The 27,273-nt window shown below is 49.9% G+C and overlaps 1 protein-coding gene across 1 annotated transcript; it reads left to right on the forward strand.

The window, feature by feature from the left end:
* Positions 1-26,879, forward strand: ARSF (arylsulfatase F). Its single transcript, XM_054714762.1, has 10 exons — positions 1-11; positions 1,982-2,131; positions 4,332-4,453; positions 7,978-8,100; positions 10,886-11,309; positions 16,501-16,637; positions 17,139-17,273; positions 20,391-20,553; positions 23,788-23,909; positions 26,503-26,879. Exons 1-10 carry the CDS (start codon positions 1-3, stop codon positions 26,877-26,879), a joined length of 1,764 nt encoding a protein of 587 aa, XP_054570737.1.
* The last annotated feature ends 394 nt before the right edge of the window (positions 26,880-27,273 follow it).

A 27,273-nucleotide genomic window follows, 5' to 3' on the forward strand; every position in this document is an offset into this window, starting at 1 on the left:
ATGACGCTCAGGTAAGGGAAGGAACAAGCCACCGTGCAAACACACGGATGCTGATGGGTAATTTTGTGGCATTTGTGAACTCAGCTCAATAGCTTGAGGCATGCACTATTATGCATCCATTATGCGGTGAGCTGTCGAATGTCTACATTTATCTTCTGGGTTCAGTAAGTCCATAACGAAAAAAAAAAAGTAGGAGAGATGTAGACAGTAGAAACAAATGTAAATGTCCAATTTCCAACACACTTATTTTATTTTATATTTATTGATTGATTGAGAGAGAGAGAGAGAGAGAGAGAGATGAATTTGTGGTTCCACTTATTCGTGCACTCATTGGGTGATTCTTGTGTGTGCCCTGACCAGGGACTGAACTCCCAACCTTGTCATATCAGGATGATGCTCTGACCACCTGAGCTACCTGGCCAGGGTCTGTATTATTTTAAAATGTTGTAAAAACAGGGATTGAGAAAAGCAACTCAGTCATTTTGGCGAAGATGAGAGCATTTCTGTAATTATTATGGTTTGTCCATAGACAACGCCCTGGCCGTAGACTTCTCGTCTTCAAGAAGTGAACAGTTTCAGGAGAAAAGATTGTGGAAAGGAGAGTTTCAATCTCGAGTCAGGAGTTGTATCAGAGGATTTATAAAGGGTCTGGGAGTAGATGGGGTCAGGGAATCTTTCTACCCTCCTTCCCAGAGTAAATATTTAACGACGATTTTACTCTATGAAGAAAGACAACACAAAGATTGAACGAATGGTTCCAATGTCCACTCTCCATTACCTGATACCTGGTAGAGACCCAATAGGAAGAGAAATCCTATATAATAAAAGCCTAATATGCTAAGTATCCGGTCTCCATTAAACCATGCAGAGCGTAATATGCTAATGATATGCTAAGGCCGCTCAACTGCTCGAGATAACGTGTACTGACCACCAGGGGGAAGACCCTCCAACCGGTAGGTTAGCTTGCTGCTGGGGTCTGGCCGATCGGGACTGAGCGAGACAGGCCGGACACGCCCTGAAGCCCTCCCGCGGTCCCTCCCCGGCTGGCCAACCTCCCGCGTCCCTCCCCGGCCCCGATCGTGCACCAGTGGGGTCCCTCGGCCTGGCCTGTGCCCTCTCGCCATCCGGGACTCCTCGGGGGATGTCAGAGAGCCGGTTTTGGCCCGATCCCGCAGGCCAGGCCGAGGACCCCACTGGTGCATGAATTCGTGCACTGGGCCTCTAGTATTACATATTTCTTTGAGAAATCGGGACTTGAGTTGGGACTGAGCAAACTTAGGAAGCGGACTAAATCCGTGTCCAGATTCCAGGATTCAGTTTTCTTCCATGCCCCCCTTTTCCTTTATTTTGGGGTGCCTTTTTCTTTGTGTTTCTGGTCTGCTACCACATGTTGGATTTTTAAATTTATTTATTGTTTTCCGCAAAGCTGGTATAGCCACACACAATTCCACTTTCATGTGAAAGGAGTCAGCAACGCAACCAGGAAATGACCTGATACGTCTTAGCAATGTAATTATAATGATAAGCCAACAAATTAGCCAGGAGCATAATTGCGTAAGTCTCAGCAATATCACCATAACCACCTGTCAGAAATCATAAGCGCAAGTCAGCCACATAACCACCCACATCACCGCTTATAAGGTGCTAACACGCCTTAGCACCTCTCACCCAAGGAACAAATATGTGCTTTCTCTCTGGGTGGATGCATGTTTTCGGATTCCACCTCCTGGAACAGCAATGAGCTTGAGGGTGCTGAGAACCCAGGAGAGCCGGGCGTTGAGCTGGGCGGGTACCATTCAACAGCGATGACCCACATGGACTCGGAGAGAGAAACCCGTGGGCCCTGTCCGTGTCTTGGGGACATGTGCCTGGCGTCCAACCCGCCCTGCCGCCTTCAGAGAAGAGGACGTTGGTGTGGAACATGGACCCTGACACCATACAGGACAGGTTGTCTCCAGGGCCACCCGTGCTTGTTTTGCAGGAGGCGCTGGGCGTCCCTGAGTTGGATGTGGTTGCTCTTCACCGTGGGCCAATCTCAGAGGGTGGCCGAGGACAGGCCTAACATCGTCCTGATCATGGCAGACGATTATGGGATCGGAGACCTGGGATGCTATGGAAATGATACCATCAGGTGTGTCCTTGAGGCTCGGAGGGTGGATGCAGCTCATGACCGCTTCTCCCCACAACAGCAAGGTTATTTTGTTGGCTTCCTTTTTTTTTAAAAAAAAAATATTTTATTGATTTTTCACAGAGAGGAAGGGAGAGGGATAGAGAGTTAGAAACATCGATGAGAGAGAAACATCCATCAGCTGCCTCCTGCACGCCCCCCACCTGGGGATGTGCCCGCAACCAAGGTACATGCCCTTGACTGGAATCGAACCTGGGACCCTTCAGTCCGCAGGCTGACGCTCTATCCACTGAGCCACACCGGTGAGGGCATGCTGGCTTTCTTTTTGGGAACGAGGTCATATTAAATGTACGTGCACTCGAGTCTTGATTCTTCACTCGTGGTTGAGCAACCTCGGACCAGTTGCCTCACCCCTGGTGTCTTAATCTTGTTATCTGTGGAGTGAATCATAATGGACCTGTGAGTTCCCCTATGCAAAGCACTCACTAGGCACCTGTCACGTAGGGGGCCTTCTGTCATGTAGAGGATTGAAATGAGTGGTGATCTTTCAAAGTACTAATAGAAATGATTGGGTGACATCTATACTAATAAAAGGGTAATATGCTGATTAGACTGGACACCTTCTGGACATCTTCCAGACGTCCTTCCGGACAAAGCCACGATGGCAGGGGCCAAGGCAGAGGCGGTTAGGGGCAATGAGGTCGGAAGGGGGGAGCAGTTAGGGGCGATCAGGCTGGCAGGGGAGAGCAGTTAGGGGTAATCAGGCCAGCAGAGGAGAGCAGTTAGGGGTGATCAGGCCGGCAGGGGAGGGCAGTTAGGGGCGATCAGGCCAGCAGAGGAGAGCAGTTAGGGGTGATCAGGCTGGCAGGGGAGGGCAGTTAGGGGTGATCAGGCCGGCAGGGGAGGGCAGTTAGGGGTGATCAGGCTGGCAGGGGAGGGCAGTTAGGGGCGATCAGGCCGGCAGAGGAGAGCAGTTAGGAGTGATTAGGCTGGCAGGGGAGGGCAGTTAGGGGTGATCAGGCTGGCAGGGGAGGACAGTTAGGGGTGATCAGGCCTGCAGGGGGGAGCAGTCAGGGGGCAATGAGGCCAGGAGGGGAGAGCAGTTAGGGGATGATCAGGCCAGCAGAGGAGGGCAGTTGGGGTGATCAGGCTGGCAGGGGAGTAATTAGGAGTGATCAGGCTGGCAGGGGGGAGCAGTTAGGGGGCTATCAGATATATATATGTGTGTGTGTGTGTGTGTGTGTGTGTATACACATACACAAATATATGTATATATATATAAAAATATATATATATGGTCTCTAAGATAAAGACACTTAAATATATACAGATAACATAACATATTGTCTATATATATAAAAGCCTAAGCAACCCAACTACCGAATGACTGAATGACCGAACGACCGTTCGACTGGTCGCTATGAGCACACTGACCACCAGGGGGCAGACGCTCAATGCAGGAGCTGCCCCCTGGTGGTCAGTGCACTCCCACAGTCAACCTCCCACAGCCCCTCCCCCCGGCCGGCCACCCTGATCGCCAGCCAGGCCGAGGGACCCCACCCATGCACAAATTCGTGCACCGGGCCTCTAGTGTTATATACAATATAAATGATATAATATATATCATATTGTATATATGTGTAATTGGCCAGAACAAAATTATACCTGTCCTGCACAAAACAACGGCTTCCAGACAAAAGGAGAACGGGCTTTGCGTGCAAAGTGACCTTTTCTTCCCTTCTGAGCTCCGGGAATGATGGGAAACAGAGATTTTTTTTACCTTCAGATCTGCGTGTGCGTGCGTGTGTGCATGCATGCGTGTGTGTGTGTGTGTGTGCGTGCGTGTGTGTGCCTGCCTCTTTCTGTCTCTCTGTCTGTGTTTGCCTCCCTGTCTATGCCTCTCAATCTCTCTCCTTCCCTCCTTTTCTTTCCTCTCTCCGTCTCTCTCTCTTTGTGTGTCCTTCTATCTTTCTCTCTTTCTCTCTTCGTCTCTCTCTCTCTCTGTCTTCATGTATGTCTCTCCCTCTGTCATTGCCTCCCCCACCCTTTCTCTCTCTCTCTCTGTCTCTGTCTCTCCCTCCCCACCATTCCCTCCCCGCCCTCTCTCTATGTCTCTCTCTGTCTCTCTCTGTCTCTCTCTCTCTCTCTCTCTCTCTCATCTCCCATCCCAATTCTTCAGCGTCCCCTCCGTCTCTCTTTCCAGGACCCCCAACATAGACAGCTTAGCCAGAGACGGTGTCCGGCTGACCCAGCACATCTCCGCGGCCTCCATGTGCACCCCAAGCCGGTCCGCTTTCCTCACGGGCAGGTACCCCATCCGATCAGGTGTGTGGACGGGGCCCCTCGGCCCCTCTCTGCTGTCGTGGTGGAATCAGAGGGCACGGGCCACGTGGGTGGACCGCTGTGACACGCGGCAAGGTGCGGTCGCACGCCTGTCTTGTCAACACCTAAGTCCCTTTGCTCCTGAGTGACCCACATCACCGTGGGTGGCCTTGCAAGCAATGCCTTCACCTTCAAAGGGTGACATCCTCCCTCTAGAATAAAGAGGCAATATGCAAATTGACCATCATGCCCTCGCACAAGATGGCCGCCCCCATGTGGGCACAAGATGGCTTCCACAAGATGGCCGGCGAGGGAGGGCAGTTGTGGGTGATCAGGCCTGCAGGGGAGGTAGGGCAGTTAGGGGCGACCAGGCTTGCAGGGGAGGGCAGTTAGGGGGAATCGGGCTGGCAGGGGAGCAGTTAGGCATCAATCAGGCTGGCAGGGGAGTGGTTAGGGGGTGATCAGGCTGGCAGGCAGAAGCGGTTAGGGGCAATCAGGCAGGCAGGCAGGCGAGCAGTTAGGAGCCAGCAGTCCCGGATTGTGAGAGGGATGTCCGACTGCCAGTTTAGGCCTGATCCTTGTGGTGTGTGTCTCTGGGGTTAGGGAGGGAGCCTTGTGGGATCGGGCCTAAACCAGGAGTTGGACATTCCCCGAGGGGTCCCAGATTTGAGAGGGTGCAGGCTGGGCTGAGGGACACCCCTCCCCCCCCAGTGCACAAATTCATGCACCAGTGGGGTCCCTCAGCCTGGCCTGCGGGATTGGGCCGAAACCAGCTCTCTGACATCCCCCAAGGGGTCCTGGATTGCAAGAGGGCACAGGCCAGGCTGAGGGACCCCATTGGTGCACGATCAGGGCCAGGAAGGGACACAGGAGGTTGGCCAGCCAGGGAGGGACCGCAGGAGGGCTCCAGGGTGTGTCCGGCCCGTCTCGCTCAGTCCCGATCAGCCGGACCCCAGCAGCAAGCTCACCTACCAGTTGGAGCGTCTGCCCCCTGGTGGTCAGTGCACATCATAGCAAGCAGTTCAACGGCCTTAGCATATCATTAGCATATTACGCTTTGATTGGTTGAACGGCTGATGGGTCGACCGGACACTTAGCATATTAGGCTTTTATTATATAGGATTAGAGAAAGAGGAAGGGAGAGGAGGAGAGAGATAAAAACATCCATGATGAGAGAGAATCATTGATCAGCTGCCTCCTGCACACCCTCTACTGGGGATGGAGCCCACAACCAAGGTACATGCCCTTGACTGGAATCAAACCCGGGACCTTTCAGTCTGCAAGCCGACACTATATCCACTGAGCCACACCGGTTAGGGCTGAACATGTCTTTTTGATTCTTCTGGGTACATACCTGGGAGCGGAATTGCTGTGTCCTACAGTTATGTTGGTTTGTGTGTGTTTGTTCGTTTTAATATATTTTTATTGATTTCAGAGAGAGAGAGAGAGAGAGAGAGAGAGAGAGAGAGAGAGAGAGAGAGAAAGAGAGATAGAAGCATCAATGATGAGAGAGAATCATGGATCAGCTGCCTCCTGCACGTCCCCTACTGGGGATGGAGCCCACAACCCAGGCATGTGCCCTGACTGAGAATCAAACGCTGACCTCCTGGTTCATAGGTCGATGCTCAGCCACTGAGCCACACCGGCCGGGCGTACAATTGTGTTTTTAAAGGTGAACTCTTCAGGGGTTCATGGAACCATTGATACCCCCCGAGGTTTACAACATCTGCCTTAGCTGGTCCCATGAACATCAAATTATTATTATTATTTTCTTTGCTGCTCACTTGAATGTAAAACTAGTGTTTTAGAAAGAAGTGTATTTCATGTACAGGGCATGCTTTGAAAAAACCTGATTTCAAAGAGTGTCTCTCTTTTTTTTAAAAGATTTTAAAAAAATGTATTTTATTGATTTTTTACAGAGAGGAAGAGAGAGTTAGAAACACCAATGAGAGAGAAACATTGATCAGCTGCCTCCTGCACACCCCCTACCAGGGATGTGCCCACAACCAAGGTCCATGCCCTTGACCGGAATCGAATCCAGGACCCTTCAGTCCACAGGCCGACGCTCTATCCACTGAGCCACACTGGTTAGAGCTTAAAGAGCTTTCTCTTGTGTCAAATTTTTAAAAAGATAGGTGCTCACTCTCTGAGAATTCCTGCCCTGATTTGCTCTCCTGATTTTATCTGAGCAGCTGGCTCTCTGAGACTTCCTGGCCTACTTTGCTCTCCTGATTTTATCTGAACATGTTCGTGTGTGTTGTTTTTTCTCTTTACCTGCTTTGTCCTGTGTTACTCCATTTTGTTTCCACTCCCTGAGTTGCGCCGTATTTTGGAAGGAAGATATGTTTGGAGAATTGTCCAGGGCTAGCTAGATTGCTCAAGAACGTTCAGTAGACCCAGGACCCTGGCATCACTGCCGATGGGATTGAGCCAAGTCTCCCCAGTTTCAACTACTCACCAGGGACACCTGTGGGCTATCTCGGGGTGTTCTTCTGTTCCTGATTCCTTCAAAACCTCGTTTGCTTTCTTCCGATCCTTGACCATCCTATATAATAAAAGCCCAGCGACCATAATGGTGTAACGACCAGAACAACCGCTCGGGGACTGGCGAGCGGGCGGAAGATGGCCCTGATCGCAGGCTAGGCCTAGGGACCCTACCTGTGCACGATTTCATGCACTGGGCCTCTAGTGAATTATAAGTCTTCAGTCTCAGGGTGACTGGTCCCGCCCACCTACTTGACATCAACTCTAGTCATAAGGGGTTCAAAACCAATGAGTCTACTCTTCCGAGGTGCCCCGACTTCAGCTTCTGGACAGGAAATGAGCTTACACACCTGTCCTACAAATAGAACTAGACTCTATTGTCAGAAAAAATTTTATAGTAGGAACACAAGAGTTTGAAGTTTTCATAAGATTTCATTTTTCTTGTGTTTTTTTTAAAAAATATGTTTTTATTGATTTTTAGAGAGAGAGGAGAAGGGAGAGAGATAGAAACATCAACGATGAGAGAGAATCATGGATCGGCTGCCTCTTGCATGCCTTCTACTGGGGATTGAGCCCACAACTGGGGCATGTGCCCTGACCAGAATCAAACCAGGACCTCCTGGTTCATGGGTCCACACTCAACCACTGAGCCACACCGGCCCAGCAAGATTTCATTTTTTCGACTCCTTTTCTGAGGCAGAGATGCCCCAGTTGAGGCAGGTGCAGGTTAGATGTTCCATCCGCCATTGTCTATGCAAATGGGGGACAGTGGGTTGGGGCATATCTGATGGTGTCATGGGTGTGTGTGTGGGAGGGGGGGGGCACAAGGGTTTAAAGGGGCTTTGCATTATGGACCAGGGTGAGCTTTGCCTTTGGAGAACCCAATATCCTCTCCCACGCCTTGATACCTCTTCCCCGTTCATCCTCTGTCCACCTCCCAAGCGCTCAACCCTCCAGGCAGGACTCTCTCCCTCTCCCTCCTATGACGAGCTCCTACCGACTCACGGTGTGCACCTGCGTCACGTTTTTTCCATCACCTACAGGAATGGTTTCCAATGGGAACGACCGTGTCGTCCTCTCCCTCGGGGCCCCTGTTGGACTCCCCCAGAACGAAACCACATTTGCAGCCTTGGTCAAGGAGCAGGGATACAGCACGGCGATGATCGGTAAGCAGTCATGCTCTTGGCCTCCTCCAGAACTCTCTGTCACCATTGAGCTTGGCTCACCTGAGACCTGCAATGAACAAAGCTCTCTCTTTCTCTCTCTCTCTCTGTCTTTCTCTCTCTCTCTCTCACACACACACACAGAGTCTGTCCTAAATGATACAAACCCATCCTTTGAAGACATAACTCAGGCATGACACAAGAACTCTTCCCACCTAACCCCCAGGTCTTTCCCGATGTTCATACCACATGTTCCCGGGTCAACCCCTGTGTGTCCTTCATCTTTGCACAGGTCAAGACACTCTACGATAAAGATTTAGGATGGTTCTCTCTCTCTCTCTCTCTCTCTCTCTCTCTCTCTCTCTCTCTCTCTCTCTTCTCTCTCTCTCTCTCTCTCTCTCTCTCTCTCTCTCTCTCTCTCTCCTCTCCAGTATTCTTTGAAGGCTCCGAAATCCTGCATCCCACCCACCAGGCATCCTTTAAGACACGTATCGAGTCCTCCCAAGAACACACACAAGTAGTCTTCGCATCACTAGCGTTTCATGGAAGGTCAAGTTCCGGTTCTGTGGACCTATCTGGACCCTAAAGCAAGACAAGGACTGGGTGGTACGTGGCTCGGAAAATTTCCACGTGGCCCTACCCAGTCTTTCCCTCTGTCTCAGGGCCTCACCCTCTCCACTCCTGCTGCTCATGAAGGTTAATCCACAGGAGAAGACCAAGGTGATCCTTGGTGGCAATGGCCATGGTCTTGGGCCCGTTTCATTACTGGGACATAGCCTCCTACACGGACTAAGACATTGATATTCACGGGCTGAAGGGATGTCCAAGAATAGTCCGTCCCCTTCATGTCAGAGACAAGGAACTTGACTCTGCAACAGGGAGTGTCACATGGGATGAGTCAAAACCAAGGTCGCTCAACAAAATCACATCGCTCACCATCCCTGCGCCTCACCTGTTCTCTCATCCGCCTCGTTATAGCCTTGAAATGGACCACGTGGGTTTCCTTAGCCTCATGGCCAAAGGTGACGGAAATCAATGAATTGATGGCCCTTTTTGGGGTTAACCCTACTGTCCCTAGTCGAGGGGACTGGGTTTCATTGGCCCCAAGAGTGACAGGCACTTTTAAGTCCCTCCCATTGTTGTGCCCACTTGGGCATGGATAAAAGGAGACCATTTTAGAGTCCTTTTAGAGCAGAGAGAACCTATGCCAGGAGGATTGCCTGTCAGCTACCTACCCACTCAGGCCCTCACCGTTGTCAGTTCACGCATTCTTGATGTGGTCCTGTTACATACACCATGACACATTATCATAGTCTCTCCCTCCAAATGCCAGGAGGACCCACATGGATCTTTTGGTTACCATTCCAGGTGTGTTGAGTTTCTCTGAATCAATCTCTTAGGTCAATGAACTCTAATGGGAGATCTTTGGATTTCCAATCAGCCAGCTATCCATTCATCTATCCCTCTATGCTCAGTACATACTCCATCATTTATATCTATCTATCTATCTATATCTATCTATCTATCTATCTATCTATCTATCTATCATTTATCTGTCCATCCTTCATCTATGTATCTATCCATCACATATCATCTATCTTCTATCATTTATCAATCTTTGTGGCTATAACTTAGATCTATCTATTATTTATCTGTCATCTATCTATCTATCTATCTATGTATCTATCTATATCTATCTACCTATCTATCATCATCATCTATCTACTCACGCACTTACCCAATACATTAATCCATTCATCCTTTCATCATATCTATCTATATCTATCATCTATCTACCTATCTATCTATCTATATATCTATCATCTATCTATCTATCTATCTATCTATCTATCTATCTATCTATATCACTTATCTGTCCATCCATCATCTATGTATCTATCCATCACATATCATCTATCTTCTCTCTATCATTTATCAATCTTTGTGGCTATAACTTATATCTATCTATTATCTATCTATCTATCATCTATCTATCTAACATCTATCCTTCTACTCAGTCATCCATCCACTACTTTCTGTCAGTCTGCCTGTCTCTCTATTTACCCCCCACACACACACAATTCATCCATCCATTTATTTATCTATCATATCTATCTATCTATCATCTATCTATCTATCTATCTATCATCATCTATCTATCTATCCACCCATCCATTCATCATCGATATTTCTGTTCACCTGCTCTCTCTATGTTGTCGCTATTATTTATCTATCTTTGTGGCTATAATTAACATATATCTATTTCTCTATTTGTTTATTGATATGCCCATCTATCAATCTATCCATCCACAAGTACATCCATCTATCTACCACTCATCTATCTGTCATCTATCTCTCTTTCTATCATCTATGTATCTATCTAATCTATCTATCATCACCTCTCTATATATCCATTCATTCATCCACCCACCCACCCATCTACTTTCTATCATATCTTTCTCACTATCTAATATTTACCTACCTACCTACCTACCTACCTAGCTATCCATCATCTATCCTCTACCTTGGCTTTATCGTGCACTTATATTTGTGGCTATTTCTCGTCCTCTCTGTGAATGAGAAACCAGATTTCCAGACAAATACCTGCCAACTACAGAAGAGCCAGAAGTGAGTCTATGCCGAGCTTCGATGTTTAAGGAAAAGAAGAATATGTGCTACTCCACTTTTGTGCACTGGGTTATTGTTTCACATGAAAGACAATGATCACATGGTCTTTGTCGCAGGTGAGCGCGTTATGCGTTATCTGTGTGTGTGTGTCTAATTTCAGGAAAATGGCACCAGGGCTTAAACTGCAACTCCCGAAATGACCACTGCCACCACCCGTATCGTTACGGGTTTGATTACTTCTACGGCATGCCATTCAGTCTGTTTGACACGTGCTGGCCCGATCCTTCCCGCGACGCGGAACTAGCCATCAGCAGCAGAATCTGGATCTGTGTGCAGCTGGTCGCCGTGGCTGCGCTCACTCTCACGCTGGGGAAACTGAGTCGCATGCTCTGCGTCCCCTGGGCCCTCATCCTCTTCCTGGTTCTTTTCATCCTTCTCCTGGGCCACTTCTGGTTAAACAGTTTCCAGTCGTCCCTGTACTGGGATTGCCTCCTCATGCGAGAGCAAGAAATTACCGAGCAGCCCATGAAGGCGGAAAGAGCTGGGTCCATCATGGTGAAGGAGGCGATTTCGTTTTTAGAAAGGTAAACATGATTTATTTTTTAAATTAATGAAAGGATAAGAGAATGAGTATCCTAATATATAAAAACCCAGGGTCCGTAACATCCACAATGACCGGAGGTTCGACCAACTGGAAGTCAGTGCTGGGTTTCCGTGTCGACCCGGCACTGACTGCCGAGGGGGCTGCAGATCAGGCCCGGAGAGAGGCCTGGGGAGAGAGAAGCAGGGTCTGATCCGTAGCCTCCGTGGCAGCTGTTGATCAGCACTTGCCTCTCTCTTTCACTCTGGGCCTGGCCAGCAGCCACGCCTCTCTTTCTCTCTGGCCTCCACTGGGTCTGCTGATCAGCCCTGTCTCTGTGATCAGACCTGTTGATAGGTCTGGAGACAATGACTGGCATAGACACCGACCAATCAGAACCAAATCTGGGTGAAGTGCGAGGAGCCAATGGCTGTCTAGGAGGTGGAGCTCTGGATGTTGACTGGTATAGAAACCAACCAGTCAGAACCTAATCTGGGTGAAGTGCGAGGAGCCAATGGCTGCCTAGGAGGCGGAGCTTTTGACACTGACTGGCATAGAAACTGACCAATCAGAAACAAATCTGGGTGAACTGCAAAGGCAGAACCTAAGGTGGGGGCCTGGGGAGGGGTTTTAAGGGCAACAGCTGTTTGGTGTAAGGTGTAAGAAAGCAGTTCAATTCTTTAATGACCGCTTTGGCAGTATAGTGCATATGGCTGGCTATCAGTCCAGATATAGGGATTATGTGTTTTTGTCTGCCAAGAGCATCTCCTCCTGATGAAAAAGGCCTCCACCCCCCCCCCCCCATTTAAGCAACCCTATCCTATATAATCTATCTATATTACTAAAAGGGTAAATATGCTAATTAGACCGGGTCGACCAGCCATCTTCTGGACGTCCGACTTCCTTCCGGACAAAGCCATGGTGGTGGGGGACCAAGGCAGAGGCCATTAGGGGCGATCAGGCTGGAAGGGGAGGGCAGTTGGGGGCAAGATCAGGCCAGCAGGGGAGGGCTGTTGGGGGCAAGATCAGGCCAGCAGGGGAGGGCTGTTGGGGTCAAGATCAGGCCGGCAGGGGAGGGCTGTTGGGGTGAGATCAGGCCAGCAGGGGAGGGCAGTTAGAGGTGAGATCAGGCCAGCAGGGGAGGGCACTTGGGGGTGAGATCAGGCCAGCAGAGGAGGGAAGTTGGGGGTGAGATCAGGTCGGCAGGGGAGGGCAGTTAGGGTCAACCAGGCCAGCAGGGGAGGGCCATTGGGGGTGAGATCAGTCCAGCAGAGGAGGGCTTTTGGGGGTTAGATCAGGCCAGCAGGGGAGGGCAGTTAGGGGCAACCAGGTTAGCAGGTGAGCAGTTAGGAGCCAGCAGTCCCAGATTGAGAGAGTGGGATCGGGCCTAAACCAGCAGTCAGACATCCCCCAAGGGATCCTGGATTGGAGAGGGTGCAGGCCGGGCTGAGGGACCCCCCTCCTGTGCACGAATTTCATGCACCGGGCCTCTAGTTGCTTAATAAAATTACACAGGTTTCGGGCATACATTTCTACAAGACATCATCTGTATATAGTATTGTGTGTTTTCCACCCCAAGTCAAGTCTCCTTCCCTGACCATTTATTCCACTTTACCTTCTACCTCCCTCCATCTCTCCTTTCCTCTGGGAATCACCCTACTGTTGTTTGAATCCCTGAGTCTTTCCCCTTTATCTTCTATTTCTTAATCCCTTCACCCTTCTCACCCAACCCCCAACCCCCTCCGCTCACACAGCTGTCCGTCTGTTCCCTATATCCCAGAGTTTGTTTCCACTCTGTTTTGTTCACGAGATTCCACCTATACGTGAGATCCTACGGGACTTGTCTTTCTCTGACTGGCTTCTGTCACTCAGCACCGACTCTGAAGTTTGACTAACTTACCTGCAACGCGTAGATCTTCCGTATGTTCATGCACAGTGAGGAATATATTTGCTGGAACTAGACCGTAGAAAAAGTTGGCCATCCCATTGTCTCCCTGGGGGGTAGGGGAGGGGGACAGATACTGAAGAAATTAAAATCAGAGGGCTTATCATGGAGTAGGTGATGTATAAAAAAATGTATTTGGGTCATTATCATGCATCTAGGCAACAGTAGCTAGAAAATTTTCCAAGGAAGACACACCTTTTCTTTGAGTTAAAGGCGTTGAACACGTATTTTCATTGGCTCTTTCTGCATCGATTGGGGCTTTATCTTTACTTTATCAGATGCTACTCTGAAATCTGGACTTCACAGGTCACGTACCACACATTTAGGGTTGGATATCTGTTTGAGCATGTGACGAGAAATGGGCTCCTACGTTTAAGTCTAGGGCGGAACCCGTCTCTACTGTAGGGACTTTCCAAGATACCGGGGAAGGCGTTCTTGAGGAAACAATATCTTGCTTAAATCTTCAACAATCAGTAACAGCAAGCTGAAGGAAGGCATTGCAGGAAGTAGTTAAAGCATAAGAAAAAAAAAAAAGGTGTTTGCAAGCATCTGTGAGCAATTTGTTCTTGGCAAGCGATATGCCAGGAATGATCAGAGGAAAAGTTGGCGTCTTTGATTGTTACATAGCCTTGATTAAGGAGATAAAGGATTTGTTTTGTTCTGTTTTGCCTCAAATACCCAGGTCTTTCTTTTTTTTTATTTTTTAAAATATATTTTTTATGAATTTCAGAGAGGAAGGGAGAAGGAGAGAGAGATAGAAACATCCATGATGAGAGAGAATCACGGATCGGCTGCCTCCTGCACGCCCCCCACTGGGGATCGAGCCCGCAACCCGGGCATGTGCCCTGACCAGGAATCGAACCCGGGACTCTCCAGTGCACTGAGCCCAACAAGATAGGGTTATTTCTATCTTATTAGTTTTGTTTATTTGGTTTTTAAACTCCACATCTAAGTGAAATCACGTGGTGTTTGTCTTTCTCCGTCCGACTTAAGTCACTTAGCGCAATACCTTCTCGGTCCATCCATGCTGTCGCAAATGGTACGATTTCCGTATTCCGTTGAGTATATGTCTCACTTCTTCTTTATTCAAGGACCTGGAGAAATCTGATCATTAGCATCGTCTTTACCCCAGAGCCCAGGTGGAGACGATACCCATGGAGCGTGTGGGAGAAGTAGGACCTTATTTGCCTTGTAGATGCAGCTCTGTGGCTGGTTTCACGTTGAGCAAACTCCCTTATTGCCTGGTGTCCAATCCAAGTTTGAGATGGATTGACTGAAAGCCACCTTAGCTGACCCTGTAGATATGTCATATGGAAACATGTGTGACCTCATTCCTCATCAGCGTGTATGTTCCTTTCCTAGGAATGGCCTGAAAAATGTACCCCACACGGGGTGTTTAATCCAGCAGGAATGGACTCTTTCTCCCTCATGCTGGAGCCCAGAAGTCTCAAATCACAGGGTCTGTGTAGGCGGGACTCTAGGCTGAGACTTCTGAGACAGAGAATAGTGTGCTGAGCACAGCAGGATTTCAACTTAGCTCCCTGGCTATTACTGTGTGCGTAGTGACCAACTCTAATCCTAACCCCAATTATAACCCTAACCCTAACCCTAATCCTAACCCTAACCCCAACTCTAACCCTAATCCTGACCCTAATCCTAACACTAACCCTAACCATAACTGTAATCCTAACCCTAACCCTAACCCTAACCCCAACTCTAACCCTAACTCTAACCCTAACCGTAACCTTAACACTAACCCAAACTCTAACCCTAATCCTGACCCTAACCCTAACTCTAACCCTAACCATTACTATAACCCTAACCCAACCCTAATCCTAACCCTAACCCTAACCCTAACCCTAACACTAACCATTACTATAAGCCTAACCCAAACCCTAATCCTAACCCTAACCCTAACCCTAACACTAACATTAACCTTAACGCAATCCCTAACCTTAATTCTCACCCTAGCCCCAATCCTGACCCTAATACTAACTCTAACCCTAATCCTAACCCTAACCATAACTGTAATCCTAACCCTAAACCTAACCCTAACTCCTGCTCTAACCCTTACCCTAACTCTAAACCTAACCCTAACCCTAAACCTACCCTAACGCTAACCCACACCCTAACCCTAACCCTGACTCTGACCCTAACTCTAGCCCTAGCCCTAACCCTAACCCTAACCCTAACCGTAACCCTAACTCTAACCCTAACCCTAACCCTGACCCTGACCCTAACACTCCTGCCTCTTCTGGCTTGTGGTGTTTGCCACAAATCCTTGGTGCTCCTTGGCTAGTGGCCACATCGCTCCTACTTCTCCCTCCGTCCTCACAAGTCCTCCTCTCCCCTCTGTGTGTCTGTGTAGCTCCTCACAGCCCTCTTCCTATGAGGACACCCATTAACTCTGACCCCACCCTACCCCAGTACAAACTCTTCTTAAGGAATCCTACCTCCCAAGACCCTCTATTCCAAATAAGATCACATTCTGAGTTTCTATGTGGACCATTTTGGAGGGACACCCTTCAACCCGGACAACCATGGCCACGCTCCTTTCTCCTTTCTTTCTAGTTTATTTTTCACCCAGTCTTCACGCGTCGACATCTCTCCAGAAAGAGCCAGCATTTCCCCAGGGTTGGGATGGTGCGGCACGCTGCCCTGGTTTAGCTGAGCACCTATCTTTCCTGCAGACCAACTGTCAGGCCTTGAAGGGGGCCCACCTCGCTCCCTGTGTCCTCACTTGGGAACCAACGGTGTGCGGACAGATTGCCAAGATCTGTCTGTCCGTGCTTGCTCTTGGGTTGTGAAAGCGCTGATGTTTAGAAGGAACCACTGCCATAACTCCGTCTCGTGTGTGTGTGTGTGTGTGTGTGTGTGTGTGTGTGTGTGTGTGTGTGTCTTGGGGTGTGAGTCTAGTCTGAGATCTGGCGAGCCCTGGGAAAGTGCTCCAAGCAGATCTGGACTTGAGTAATAACCCCGTGTGACCTCCGAGAGCAGTATGACCTACCCACGTCCTGGCACCTGAGAGGTGACATCACCCCCAAATTAGGGGGCGAGGCTGGAGGCTGGAGAATCCTGGAATCCATCCCAACCAGCAGAATCTCTCAAAGGGGCTGCCTTTTGGGTGTGTCCCCTCTCGTGGGTCATGACACACACACACACACACACTGGGTCTGTGTGTCAGAGAGCAAGGTCGTTCCCACTCCCAGAGGCTGAGAACTCACGAGCGATGGGATCGATGTCTTTTCAGGCACCGTGAAGGACCTTTCCTCCTCTTTTACTCCTTCCTTCACGTCCACGCGCCTCTCCCCACCACAGACGATTTCATCGGCACCAGCCAGCACGGCTTATACGGCGACAATGTGGAGGAGATGGACTTCTACGTGGGTAAGTGGCAGGATGGCACGTAGCCACATCGGCAGGAGCGTGGGAAGAGGTCCACGTTCACACTGACTTGACCATAATCACCCCTTCAACATGGGATGCTGATGGCGATTTGAGGAAACAGTGGGCTCACATAGGATTCTTTTTAAAAAAATATATACTTTATTGATTTTTAGAGAGGAAGGGAGAGGGAGATAGAAACATCAACGATGAGAGAGAATCATGGATCGGCTGCCTCCTGCTCGCCCCCTACTGGGGATGGAGCCTGCTACCTGGACATGTGCCCTGACCTGGAATCAAATTGTAACCTCGTGATTCGTAGGTCAGTGCTCAACCGACTGGATGCATACACGATTCTTGGAATGTAAGATCTGGGGCATCTCAGATGAGAAACATTTTTGCAGTGACTCCCAAAGGAATGTGCATGTATTGGGATTAACACGGATGCCCAAATCTTATAATTTCATTTGTTTAATGGGCCCCCTTTTTTTTTTATTGTTTCAGGCAAGCTCCTTGCTGCCATTGATGACTTGGGGCTGAGGAATCACACGCTTGTCTACTTCACGGCAGACCACGGAGGACATTTGGAGGCCAGGAGGGGCCACGTCCAACTGGGCGGATATAACGGGATATTCAAAGGTGAGCAGGGAAGATCGTACCTGGCGTGTCCTTGTGACTAGGGGTCTCTCTTGCTCATTGTGACACAAGATCCGTGGCGTGAAACACGAGATGAATGGCGCACGAAACACTCAACGAGTTGATTGTTCATTGGACACTCGGTCAAAAATGGAATGTAGGTCCCACATCCAAGGATACTGACCTTAAATTGCTAACATTTCTAGACAATACTCTAGACATGGGCCTCCCTGATAATCCTATGCACAAAAGAGTGTTCACATAAGCAGATGTCTTAAGGGAGGCATTCAATGAGTGGGATATCTAATCATTGATTCCATCCACAAGAATGGAATTAGAATAAGAAGCAATGTGGTCTACAGAGAGGGCACATAGAAGTCTCCTTGGACGTTAAGAAAGCTTTGGGTGCCATGTTCCAGAGATATGGCCAAGCTTCTCTCAGGTTTGTTGTGTGTGGTTTTTAAAAATATATATATATATTTTCATTGATTTCAGAGAGGAAGGGAGAAGGAGAGAGAAACAAACATCAATGATGAGAATCATTGATTGGCTGCCTCCTGCATGCCCCCTACTGGGGATGGAGCCCACAACCTGGGCATAGGTTCTGACCCGGAATTAAACTGTGACCTCCTGGTTCATAGGTTGACAGTCAGCCAACTGAGCCACGCTGACCAGGTTCGGGTTTTAGAATGAAAGTCACAATACCGATTCCATGTCCTGGTGGAACATGTCATCCATGAGAACCTATCCATCAGCCACCACATTGACCTGATCTAGTGACGTGTATCCCGATGTTCTAAGGAGATTACCTGCAACCTGTTCAGTACATTTGAACCTATGATCCGAAGGAGACTCTACAGCACTTTGCAGAGACACGCGTATTAGTGTTCATGCAAATCTGGGATTTATAGTCTTGTATGCGGTAGGAAATGACTCCTGTACGAATGAGATAAAATCTTTGTGTCACTCTCGCCAAAGCGTGTGAGTGTCTGCAGCTTAGCAGTTGTGCAATCAAACGGTGAGCTTAGGAAGGGAATACATCACAAGAAACATTTTATAGTTTTGCTTAGGCAAAGCTTGTGTCGACATCAGAGACGTTCTAACCTGCACAGACTATTCATAAGAGCTCATTTGAGCCAAACGGGCGATGTGTGTTGGGGAGTGAGGTCTCAAATGCAGCTTCTTTTAGGCACTTGAAGTTAAGGAAGGAACGAAAGCTGGGTTTGACAGAGAAAGGGGGAGGGGGATTGGATTACAGGATCATCAACAGGATTATTAGTTTTCTCCGGGGTGGACACCCCTTCTCAAGGGGTATTACCTCTGGCTTTTCAGGGATGTGTTACGCTCGCTGCTCGAGGACAATGGACAGAGCTGGCTTAAAACCTGTCACTAAAGAAGTTAGAGGCCTGGGTGTGGAGTTATAGGACAATCCACCCTCACCAGCCAGCCTAGTTATGAATTTATGATCAGACTAGAGGCCCGTTGCACGGAGATTCGTGCAATAGGCCTTCCTTCTCCTGGCTGCTGGCACTGGTTTCCCTCCGGCATCTGGGACCCAGGCCTTTGCTCTGGCCACAGCGGAGAAGCCAAGCCTCTTCAGTCATCTTTAGTCTTCAGTCTTTGCTTGTGCCTGCGTATGCAAATGAGCCCGCCATCTTTGTTGGGTTAATTTGCATACCTACTCCTGATTGGCTGGTGGGTGTCACGGAGGTACGGTCAATTTGCATATTTCTCTTTTTATTAGTGTAGATAACCCTGTGAGGTCACTGTCCATGGAATCTCTTTTCTTTCCATCCACCCATGAAATAATAATCTCTTTTCTTACCATCCACCCACGAAATCTCTCTTCTTCCCATCCACCCATGAAATTAACACGGTTAGATGGCCATTCCTCCTCGTTGGGTCAAGAAAATTCTAGTGTATGCTGGTCCTCCTGGTGTCCATCGGTCACCTGTTGTTTCCTTTGTCCATGAATTCCCAAGTTTGGACAGTAAATTATCATCTACTCTTACTTTTCCATTCAGTTCAATTTTCAACTGGCTGGACTCAACATGGAACAAAACGGAGACAATTTTCTGGAAAGAGGCACGCCAGGAAAAATACAGAAAAGAATAATATGGCCCAGCTGGTGTGGCTCAGTGGTTGAGCATCAACCCGTGAACCAGGAGGTCATGGTTCAGTTCCCAGTCAAGGGCACATGCCAGGTTTTGGGCTCGATCCCCAGTAGGGGGCGTGCAGGAGGCAGCTGATCAATGATTCTCTCTCATCATGGATGTTTCTATCTCTCTCTCCCTCTCCCTTCCTCTATGAGATCAATACAAATATATATTTTTATTTTTAAAAAAATATGTTTCATTGATTTTTTTACAGAGAGGAAGGGAGAGGGAGAGAGAGTTAGAAACATCGATGAGAGAGAAACATCAATCAGCTGCCTCCTGCACACCTCCTACTGGGGATGTGCCCCCAACCAAGGTACATACCCTTGACTGGAATCGAACCTGAGACCTTTCAGTCCACAGGCTGATGCTCTATCCACTGAGCCATACCGTTTAGGGCACAAATAAATACTTTTAAAAAGAATATGTAAATTATCTCATACATTAGAAGGTAGTAAATACTACAGAAAAATAGAGCAGAAAGAATTCTGGGTCCTAACCAGTTTGACTCAGTGGATAGAGTGTCGGCCTGCGGACTGGAGGGTCCCGGGTTCGATTCCGGTCAAGGGCATGTACCTTGGTTGCGGGCACATCCCCGGTGGGGGGCGTGCAGGAGGCAGCTGATCGATGTTTCTCTCTCATCGATGTTTCTCACTCTCTATCCCTCTCCCTTCCTCTCTGTAAAAAAAAATCAATAAAATATATATTTAAAAAAAAGAATTCTGGGAGGGGTCTGCTCTTTTAAACCAAGTCTTCCTTGAGAAAGTACCGTTGAGCAAGAACCTATGAGCAGCCCAAGAACATAGAGTTCCGAGGGCGTGTACTGCTGACCCCATCAGGTGTCTGAACATGGGGTGAAAGCCGCTGAGCAGAGAAGGGCTTTATTGAGGGTGATTTCCATTTTTTAAAACACTCTTAGTACAATAATTATTTTAACTGCAACTTCATTGCTTTTGCCCCGTAGGAGGGAAAGGCACGGCCGGCTGGGAAGGCGGGATCCGCGTGCCCGGACTCTTCCGATGGCCCGGAAAATTACCAGCCGGAGTAGTCATCGATGAGCCTACGAGCTTGATGGATATCTTACCGACGGTAGCAGCTTTGACGGGAGGCATTGTCCCCCAGGACAGGTGACGTCAAATAATCTGTTAACGGAGCTTCTTTGTACCTTTGTCTTGAGAAGATTCAGGTCCAGGGAGATAGACTCTACCCTAGTGGGTACACTTTCTCCGTGGCACCCAGGTACTCTCCAACTCTGTCTAGGGCCGTGGTCGGCAAACTCATCAGTCCACAGAGCCAAACATCAGCAGCACAACGACGGAAATTTCTTTGGAGAGCCACATTTTTTAAACGTAAACTTCTTCGAACGCCACCTCTTCAACACAGACGCGCCCAGGCCGTGGTGTTTTGTGGAAGAGCCACACTCCGGGGGCCAGAGAGCCGCACGGGGCTCGCGAGCCGCGGTTTGCCGACCACGGGTCTAGGGCTATGTCTACTGACCGTTACTCATGCACCAGGCATCAGTGTCACTGTTCTGTGGCCCATCTCAGTCACGTTGTAGATTTTATTTGGGAGGAAGATGGAGGCAGGAAGGCTTGGAGATGAGAATGTGGCCAATCCAACTCATTCATCCACGTAAGAGGAAGAATAATTCCCTACGATCTGGTGTCCCAGGTACAGGAGGCTGGGCTGAAGGTCACGGTTTCGATGGATATTTTGAACTCTATCACAAATTTTTTAAACTAGAGACCCAGTGCATGAAATTTGAGCATGAGGGGAGGGAAAGGGGGGTTCCCTCAGCCCAGCCTGCACCCTCCCCAATCCGGGACCCTTCGGGGGATGTCTGCCTGCTGGTTTAGATCCGATCCCTCTCACAATCCAGGACTGCAGGCTCCTAACCGCTCGACTGCCTGCCTTCCTGATCGCCCCTAACCACCTCTGCCTGCCAGCCTGATCGCCCCTAACTGCCTTTCCCTGCCGGCCTGATCACCCCTAACTGCCCTCCCCTGCTGGCCTGATCATCCCCAACTGCCCTCCCCTGCCAGCCTGATTGCCCCCTAACTGCCCACCCACCCGCAGGCCTGATCACCCCCTAACTGCCCCCATGCCCACATGATCGTCTCCTAACTGCCCTCCCCTGCTGGCCTGCTCATCCCTAACTGTCCTCGCCTGCCGGCCTGATCACTCCCTCACTGCCCCCCTGCCGGCCTGATCGCTTCCTAACTGTCCCCCACAAGCCTGATTGCCCCCTAACTGCCCCACCCCTGCCAGCCTGATCACCCCCTAACTGCCCCCCATGTTGGCCTGATCACCCCTATCTGCCCCCCTGCAGGCCTGATTACCCCCTAACTGCCCCCCTGCCTACCTGATTGCCCCCTAACTGCTCTCCCCTGCTGGCCTGATCGCCCCCTAACTGCCCCCCCTGCCCACCTGATCGCCCCCTAACTGCCCTCCCCTGCCAGCCTGATCACCCTTAACCGCCTCTGCCTTAGCCCCTGCCACCCTGGCTTTGTCCGGAAGGATGGCCGGAAGATGGCTGGTCTAATTAGCATATTACCCTTTTATTAGTATAAATGGCGTTATATTGCCTTGTTCCTATCTCTCGCCACTGTTGACCCAGGTAGGTTTGAATGTGATTTTCTGGTTCCTCATTGAAAACAGCTCTAAAAGGGAATTCAATAGATTCAACGGATTTTCACTTCACCCTTCGAAGCCCAAAGAGTGATGTTGATGTTTCTTTCTTTATGTAATAAAGATGATCTACTTTGGGGAAAAAAGTAGAATCCCAAGCTCATTAGAATAAAAAAGAGACCTCTCTCTATATTTTTTAACATCCGTTTTAGCCAATAATAAGCCCACAGAGTTATGCTCATGTATCCTTCTTTTTTAAAATATATTTTTATTGATTTCAGAGAGGAAAGCAGAGGAAGAGAGAGAGAGAAACGTCAATGATAAGAGAGAATCATGGATCGGCTGCCTCCTGCACACCCCCTACTGGGGATGGAGCCCATAACCCAGGCATGTGCCCTTGACCGGGAATCGAGCCATGACCTCCTGGGTTTACAGGTCAATGCTCAACCACTGAGCCACGCCAGCCGGGCTAATGTTTCTTTCTTTACATAATAAAGATAATCTACTTTTGAAGGAAAGTAAGATCCCTAGTTCATTAGAATCAAAAGGAGACCTCTTCAATTTTTTCAACATCAGTTTCAGTCAGTAATAGAATTTACGGAGAATTCATCTAAAATAACTGAATAGAGCTCCCTGCTTAAAACAATATTTATCAAGTTGACTTAAAGATCCATTAAGCCCTGGCTGGTTTGGCTCAGTGGATAGAGCATCGGCCTTCGGAGTGAGGGATCCCAGGTTCAATTCCAATCAAGGACACATGCCCGGGAATTAGGCTTAATCCCCGGTAGGGGGCGTGCAGGAGGCAGCCGATCCATGATTCTCTCTCATCATTGATATTTCTATCTCTCTCTTCCTGTCTCCCTTCCTTTCTGAAATCAATCCTGTCTAATAAAAGAGTAATATGCAGATTGACCATCACTCCAACACACAATATGGCTGCCCCCATGTGGTCAAAGATCCTGCCCCCATGTGGACACAAGATGGCCACCACAAGATGGCCTGCAAGGGAGGGCAGTTGGAGGCAATCAAGCCTGCAGGGGAGGGCAGTTAGGGGTGACCAGGCCGGCAGAGGAGGGAAGATGGGGGCAAACAGGCTGGCAGCAGAGTGGTTAGGGGTTGACCAGGCCTGCAGAGGAGGGAAGTTGGGGGCAATCAGGCTGGCAGGGGAGCAGTTAGACATCAATCAGGTCGGCAGGGGAGTGGTTAGGGGTGATCAGGCTGGCAGGCAGAAGCGGTTAGGGGCAATCAGGAAGGCAGGCAGAAGCGGTTGGGAGCCAGCAGTCCTGGATTGTGAGGGGGATGTCCGACTGCCCGTTTAGGCCCGATCCCAGTGGGTGATTGGGCCTAAACCGGCAGTCGGACATCCCCCGAGGGGTCTCAGATGGGAGAGGGTGTAGGCTGGGCTGAGGGACACCCCCCCCCGCCCCTGTGCACGAATTTCATGCACCGGGCCTCTAGTCAACATATAAAATAAAATAAAATAAACAGTGTTAGTGACAATGTAAATTTTTTAAGTTACTAAGCCAGTCAGCGTCATAAAAATAATTGCCTGAGACATTCATGGGCCGTTGGTTGATTTCGGGGCAGTGGTTCCTACCTACTCAGCACACCGTTCTATGGAAGAGATGGAAGGTCACGGAAGGTCATGGAAGGTCATGGGATGCACCCAGCATCCTTCCCACAGCCTCAGGACCCAATGCCCTTTGCCTGACCGTCTCCCTGTGTGTCTGCAGGGTGATCGACGGCCGAAACCTCATGCCATTGCTTCAAGGCGAGGTCCAGCGTTCAGAGCACGAGTTCCTGTTTCACTACTGCAGTAGGTTCCTCCACGCCGCCCGCTGGAACCCGAAGGACAGTGAGTACCCCCGCCCGGGTGCCCTACAGATGCCCTTTCGTCGGTGCGACTCCCTCATTCTTATCCCCTGGCCCAAGTCCTTTGAGTCTGGCGTCAGCCCTGGAAATACCTTCTCTGGGAAGTCTCTAAGAATTGCTCTCCTTCAGAAAGACAGAGAGAGGCAAAACCGGTGTGGCTCAGTGGATAGAGCGTCGGCCTGCGGACGGAAAGGTCCCGGGTTCGATTCCCGGTCAAGGGCATGGACCTTGGTTGCGGGCACATCCCCAGTGGGGGGCGTGCAGGAGGCAGCTGATGGATGTTTCTCTCCCGTCGATGTTTCTGACTCTCTATATCCCTCTCCCTTCCTCTCTGTAAAAAACCAATAAAATACATTAAAAAAAAAAGAAAGACAGCGAGATAACTTGAAGAAATACCAATTTTGAGAAACGCCTTCTTTTTTTTTGTAACTTTTTAAAATATATATTTTTATGATTTCATGTAAGAAGGGAAAGGGAGAGAGAGAGAGAGAGATAGAAACATCAATGTTGAGAGAGAATCATGGATCGACTGCCTCTTGAACGCCCCCTACTGGGGATCAAGCCTCCAACAGGGGCATGTGACCTTGACCGGAGTCAAACCCAGGACCTTTCCGTCAGCCGGCTGATGCTCTATCCACTGAGCCACACCAGCTAGGTCAAGAAACACTTTCTTTGTTAGTTTATGCTGTTCATTAGATTCCACATTAAGTCAGATCCTGTGATACGTGTCTTTCTCTGACTGGCTTATTTCACTCAGCATCACGCTGTCCAGGTCCCTCCATTGCCGTCTCAAAGGGTAAGAGTTCCTTCTTTTTCACGGCTGCGTAGTATTCCACGGTGTCCACGAACCACAGATTTTTAAAAATCAACTCATCTGCTGATGGGCACCTGGGATGCTTCCCAATCTTGGCTAAGTGGGGACAGACTCTCGGATACAGAGAACGGACTGACAGCTGTCAGAGGAGAGAGGGTTGGGGGCTGGGAGAGACGGGTGAAGGGACTAAGCCAGGGGTCGGCAAACTCATGAGTCCACAGAGCCAAATATCAACAGTCTAACGATGGACATTTCTTTGGGGAGCCACATTTTTTAAACTTAAACTTCTTCGAACGCCACGTCTTCAACATAGACTCGCCCAGGCCGTGGTGTTTTGTGGAAGAGCCACACTCCAGGGGCCAGAGAGCCGCATGTGGCTCGCGCGCCGCGGTTTGCCGACCACGGGACTGAGCAAAGGAATGGGATTGGCAGGCGGAAGAGGCGTGGAGGGAGGTAGAGGAAGGACGAGGAGGCGTAAATGGTGATGGAAGGAGACTTGAGTTGGGGTGGTGAACACACAATCCAATATACACACGACATTTTATAGAATTGTACACGTGAAACCTAACCATTTGATTAACCAGCTAGAGGCCCGGTGCACGGATTCGTGCACATTGAAAGGAAATTAATTAGAAGAAATATTTTCACGGCCAGGGAGGGACCATGTCTAGCCCATCTCACCCAGTCCCAATCGGCCGAACCCCAGCAGCAAGCTAACCTACTGATAGGGAGTGTCTGCCCCATGGTGGTCAGTGCACGTCATAGCGACTGGTCGAACGGTTGAATGGTCATAGGGACACTTAGCATATTAGGCTTTTATATATATACTAGAGGCCCGGTGCACAAAATTCATGCACGGTGGTGTGTGTGTGTGTGTGTGTGTGTGTGTGTGTGTGTGTCCCTCAGCCCAGCCTTCACCCTCTCCAATCTGGGACATCTCTCTCACAATCCAGGACTGCTGGCTCCCAACCGCTTGCCTGCCTGCCTTCCTGATTGCCCCTAACCGCTTCTGCCTGCCAGCCTGATCACCCCCTAACCACTCCCCTGCCAGCCTGATTGATGCTTAACTGCTCCCCTGCCAGCCTGATTGCCTCTAACTGCCCTCCCCTGCAGGCCTGGTCACCCCCAACTTCCCTCCCATGCAGGCCTGGTCACCCCTAACTGCCCTCCCCTGCAGGCCTGGTCACCCCAAACTGCCCTCCCTTGCCAGCCTGGTCTCCCCTAACTGCACTCCCCTGCAGGCCTTGTCACCCCTAACTGTCCTCCCCTGCAGGCCTGGTCCCTCCCAACTGCCCTCCCCTGCAGGCCTGGTCACCCCTAACTGCCCTCCCCTGCAGGACTGGTCTCCCCCAACTGCCCTCCCCTGCAGGCCTGGTCCCCCCCCCCAACAACTGCCCTCCCCTGCCGGCCATCTTGTGTCCACATGGGGGCAGCCATCTTTGACCACATGGGGGCAGCCATCTTGTGTCTTGGAGTGACGGTCAATTTGCATATTACTCTTTTATTAGATAGGATAGATGTCACCTCTCTATATTCAATTAAAAAAAAAAAACACCACAATAAAGGAAGAAACATCCATGTTGAGACCAGGGACATTACCCTAAGGTTTTCTGATGTCCTGATGCTCTGAAGACTGGCCGGTATTTAAGGTAACGTCTGGGCAACGAGGAAGAGCAGAGAATGCCCACCGAGGCAGGAGACGGCCGCGTCGGCGGGCCCACGGGCCGGGCGGCTCTGACGCTGTCCCCCTTCCCCGCTCCAGGCGACGCCGTCTGGAAGGTTCACTACGTGACGCCCGTCTTCCAGCCGCCGGGCGCGCAGGCCTGCTACGAGACCACCTACTGCCAATGCGTCGGGGACAACGTCACCTACCATGACCCGCCCCTGCTGTTCGACCTCTCCCGCGACCCCTCGGAGTCCAGCCCGCTGACCGAGGACACGGAGCCGCGCTACGGCCTGGTCGTCCGCACGGTGGCCGCGGCCCTCAAGGAACACAGGAAGACGATCACCCCGGTAGAGGCCCATCTGCGGAAGGAAGTGAACCGGCAGGTGGTGTGGCTGATGAGCTGTTGCCGGGTTTTTCCCTTCTGCTTTTGTGACGAGGAGGGCGAGGACTCGTCCGGAGAGGCCGCCGAGTGAGCGACGGCTGGCCATCGGTGACCCCCGACCTTGGCCCTGTCAACTATGCCAGGAATGGATGTGAGAGCCAATAAATGTATCTACCGTTCCCGATGGTGAGACGTCCATGGGTTGTAATGCCGTCCATCATTGGTTGGGGCGGGGGGGGGGGGTTGTGGGTACTCAATATTTATCTCATTCCCAATCTTTTTTTTAAAAAAAAGAGTATATTTTTATTGATTTCAGAGAGGTAGGGAGAGGAAGAGAGAGAGAGAGAGAAATATCCATGATGAGAGAGAATCGTGGATCGGCGGCCTCCTGCACGCCCCCTACTGGGGATCGAGCCTACAACACCAGGAATCGAACCGTGGACGCTCAACCAATGGGCCAAGATGGCTGAGCTCTACTTTCTAAG

Source organism: Eptesicus fuscus, chromosome 1 (genome assembly GCF_027574615.1).
Source record: "Eptesicus fuscus isolate TK198812 chromosome 1, DD_ASM_mEF_20220401, whole genome shotgun sequence".
NCBI lineage: Eukaryota > Metazoa > Chordata > Mammalia > Chiroptera > Vespertilionidae > Eptesicus > Eptesicus fuscus.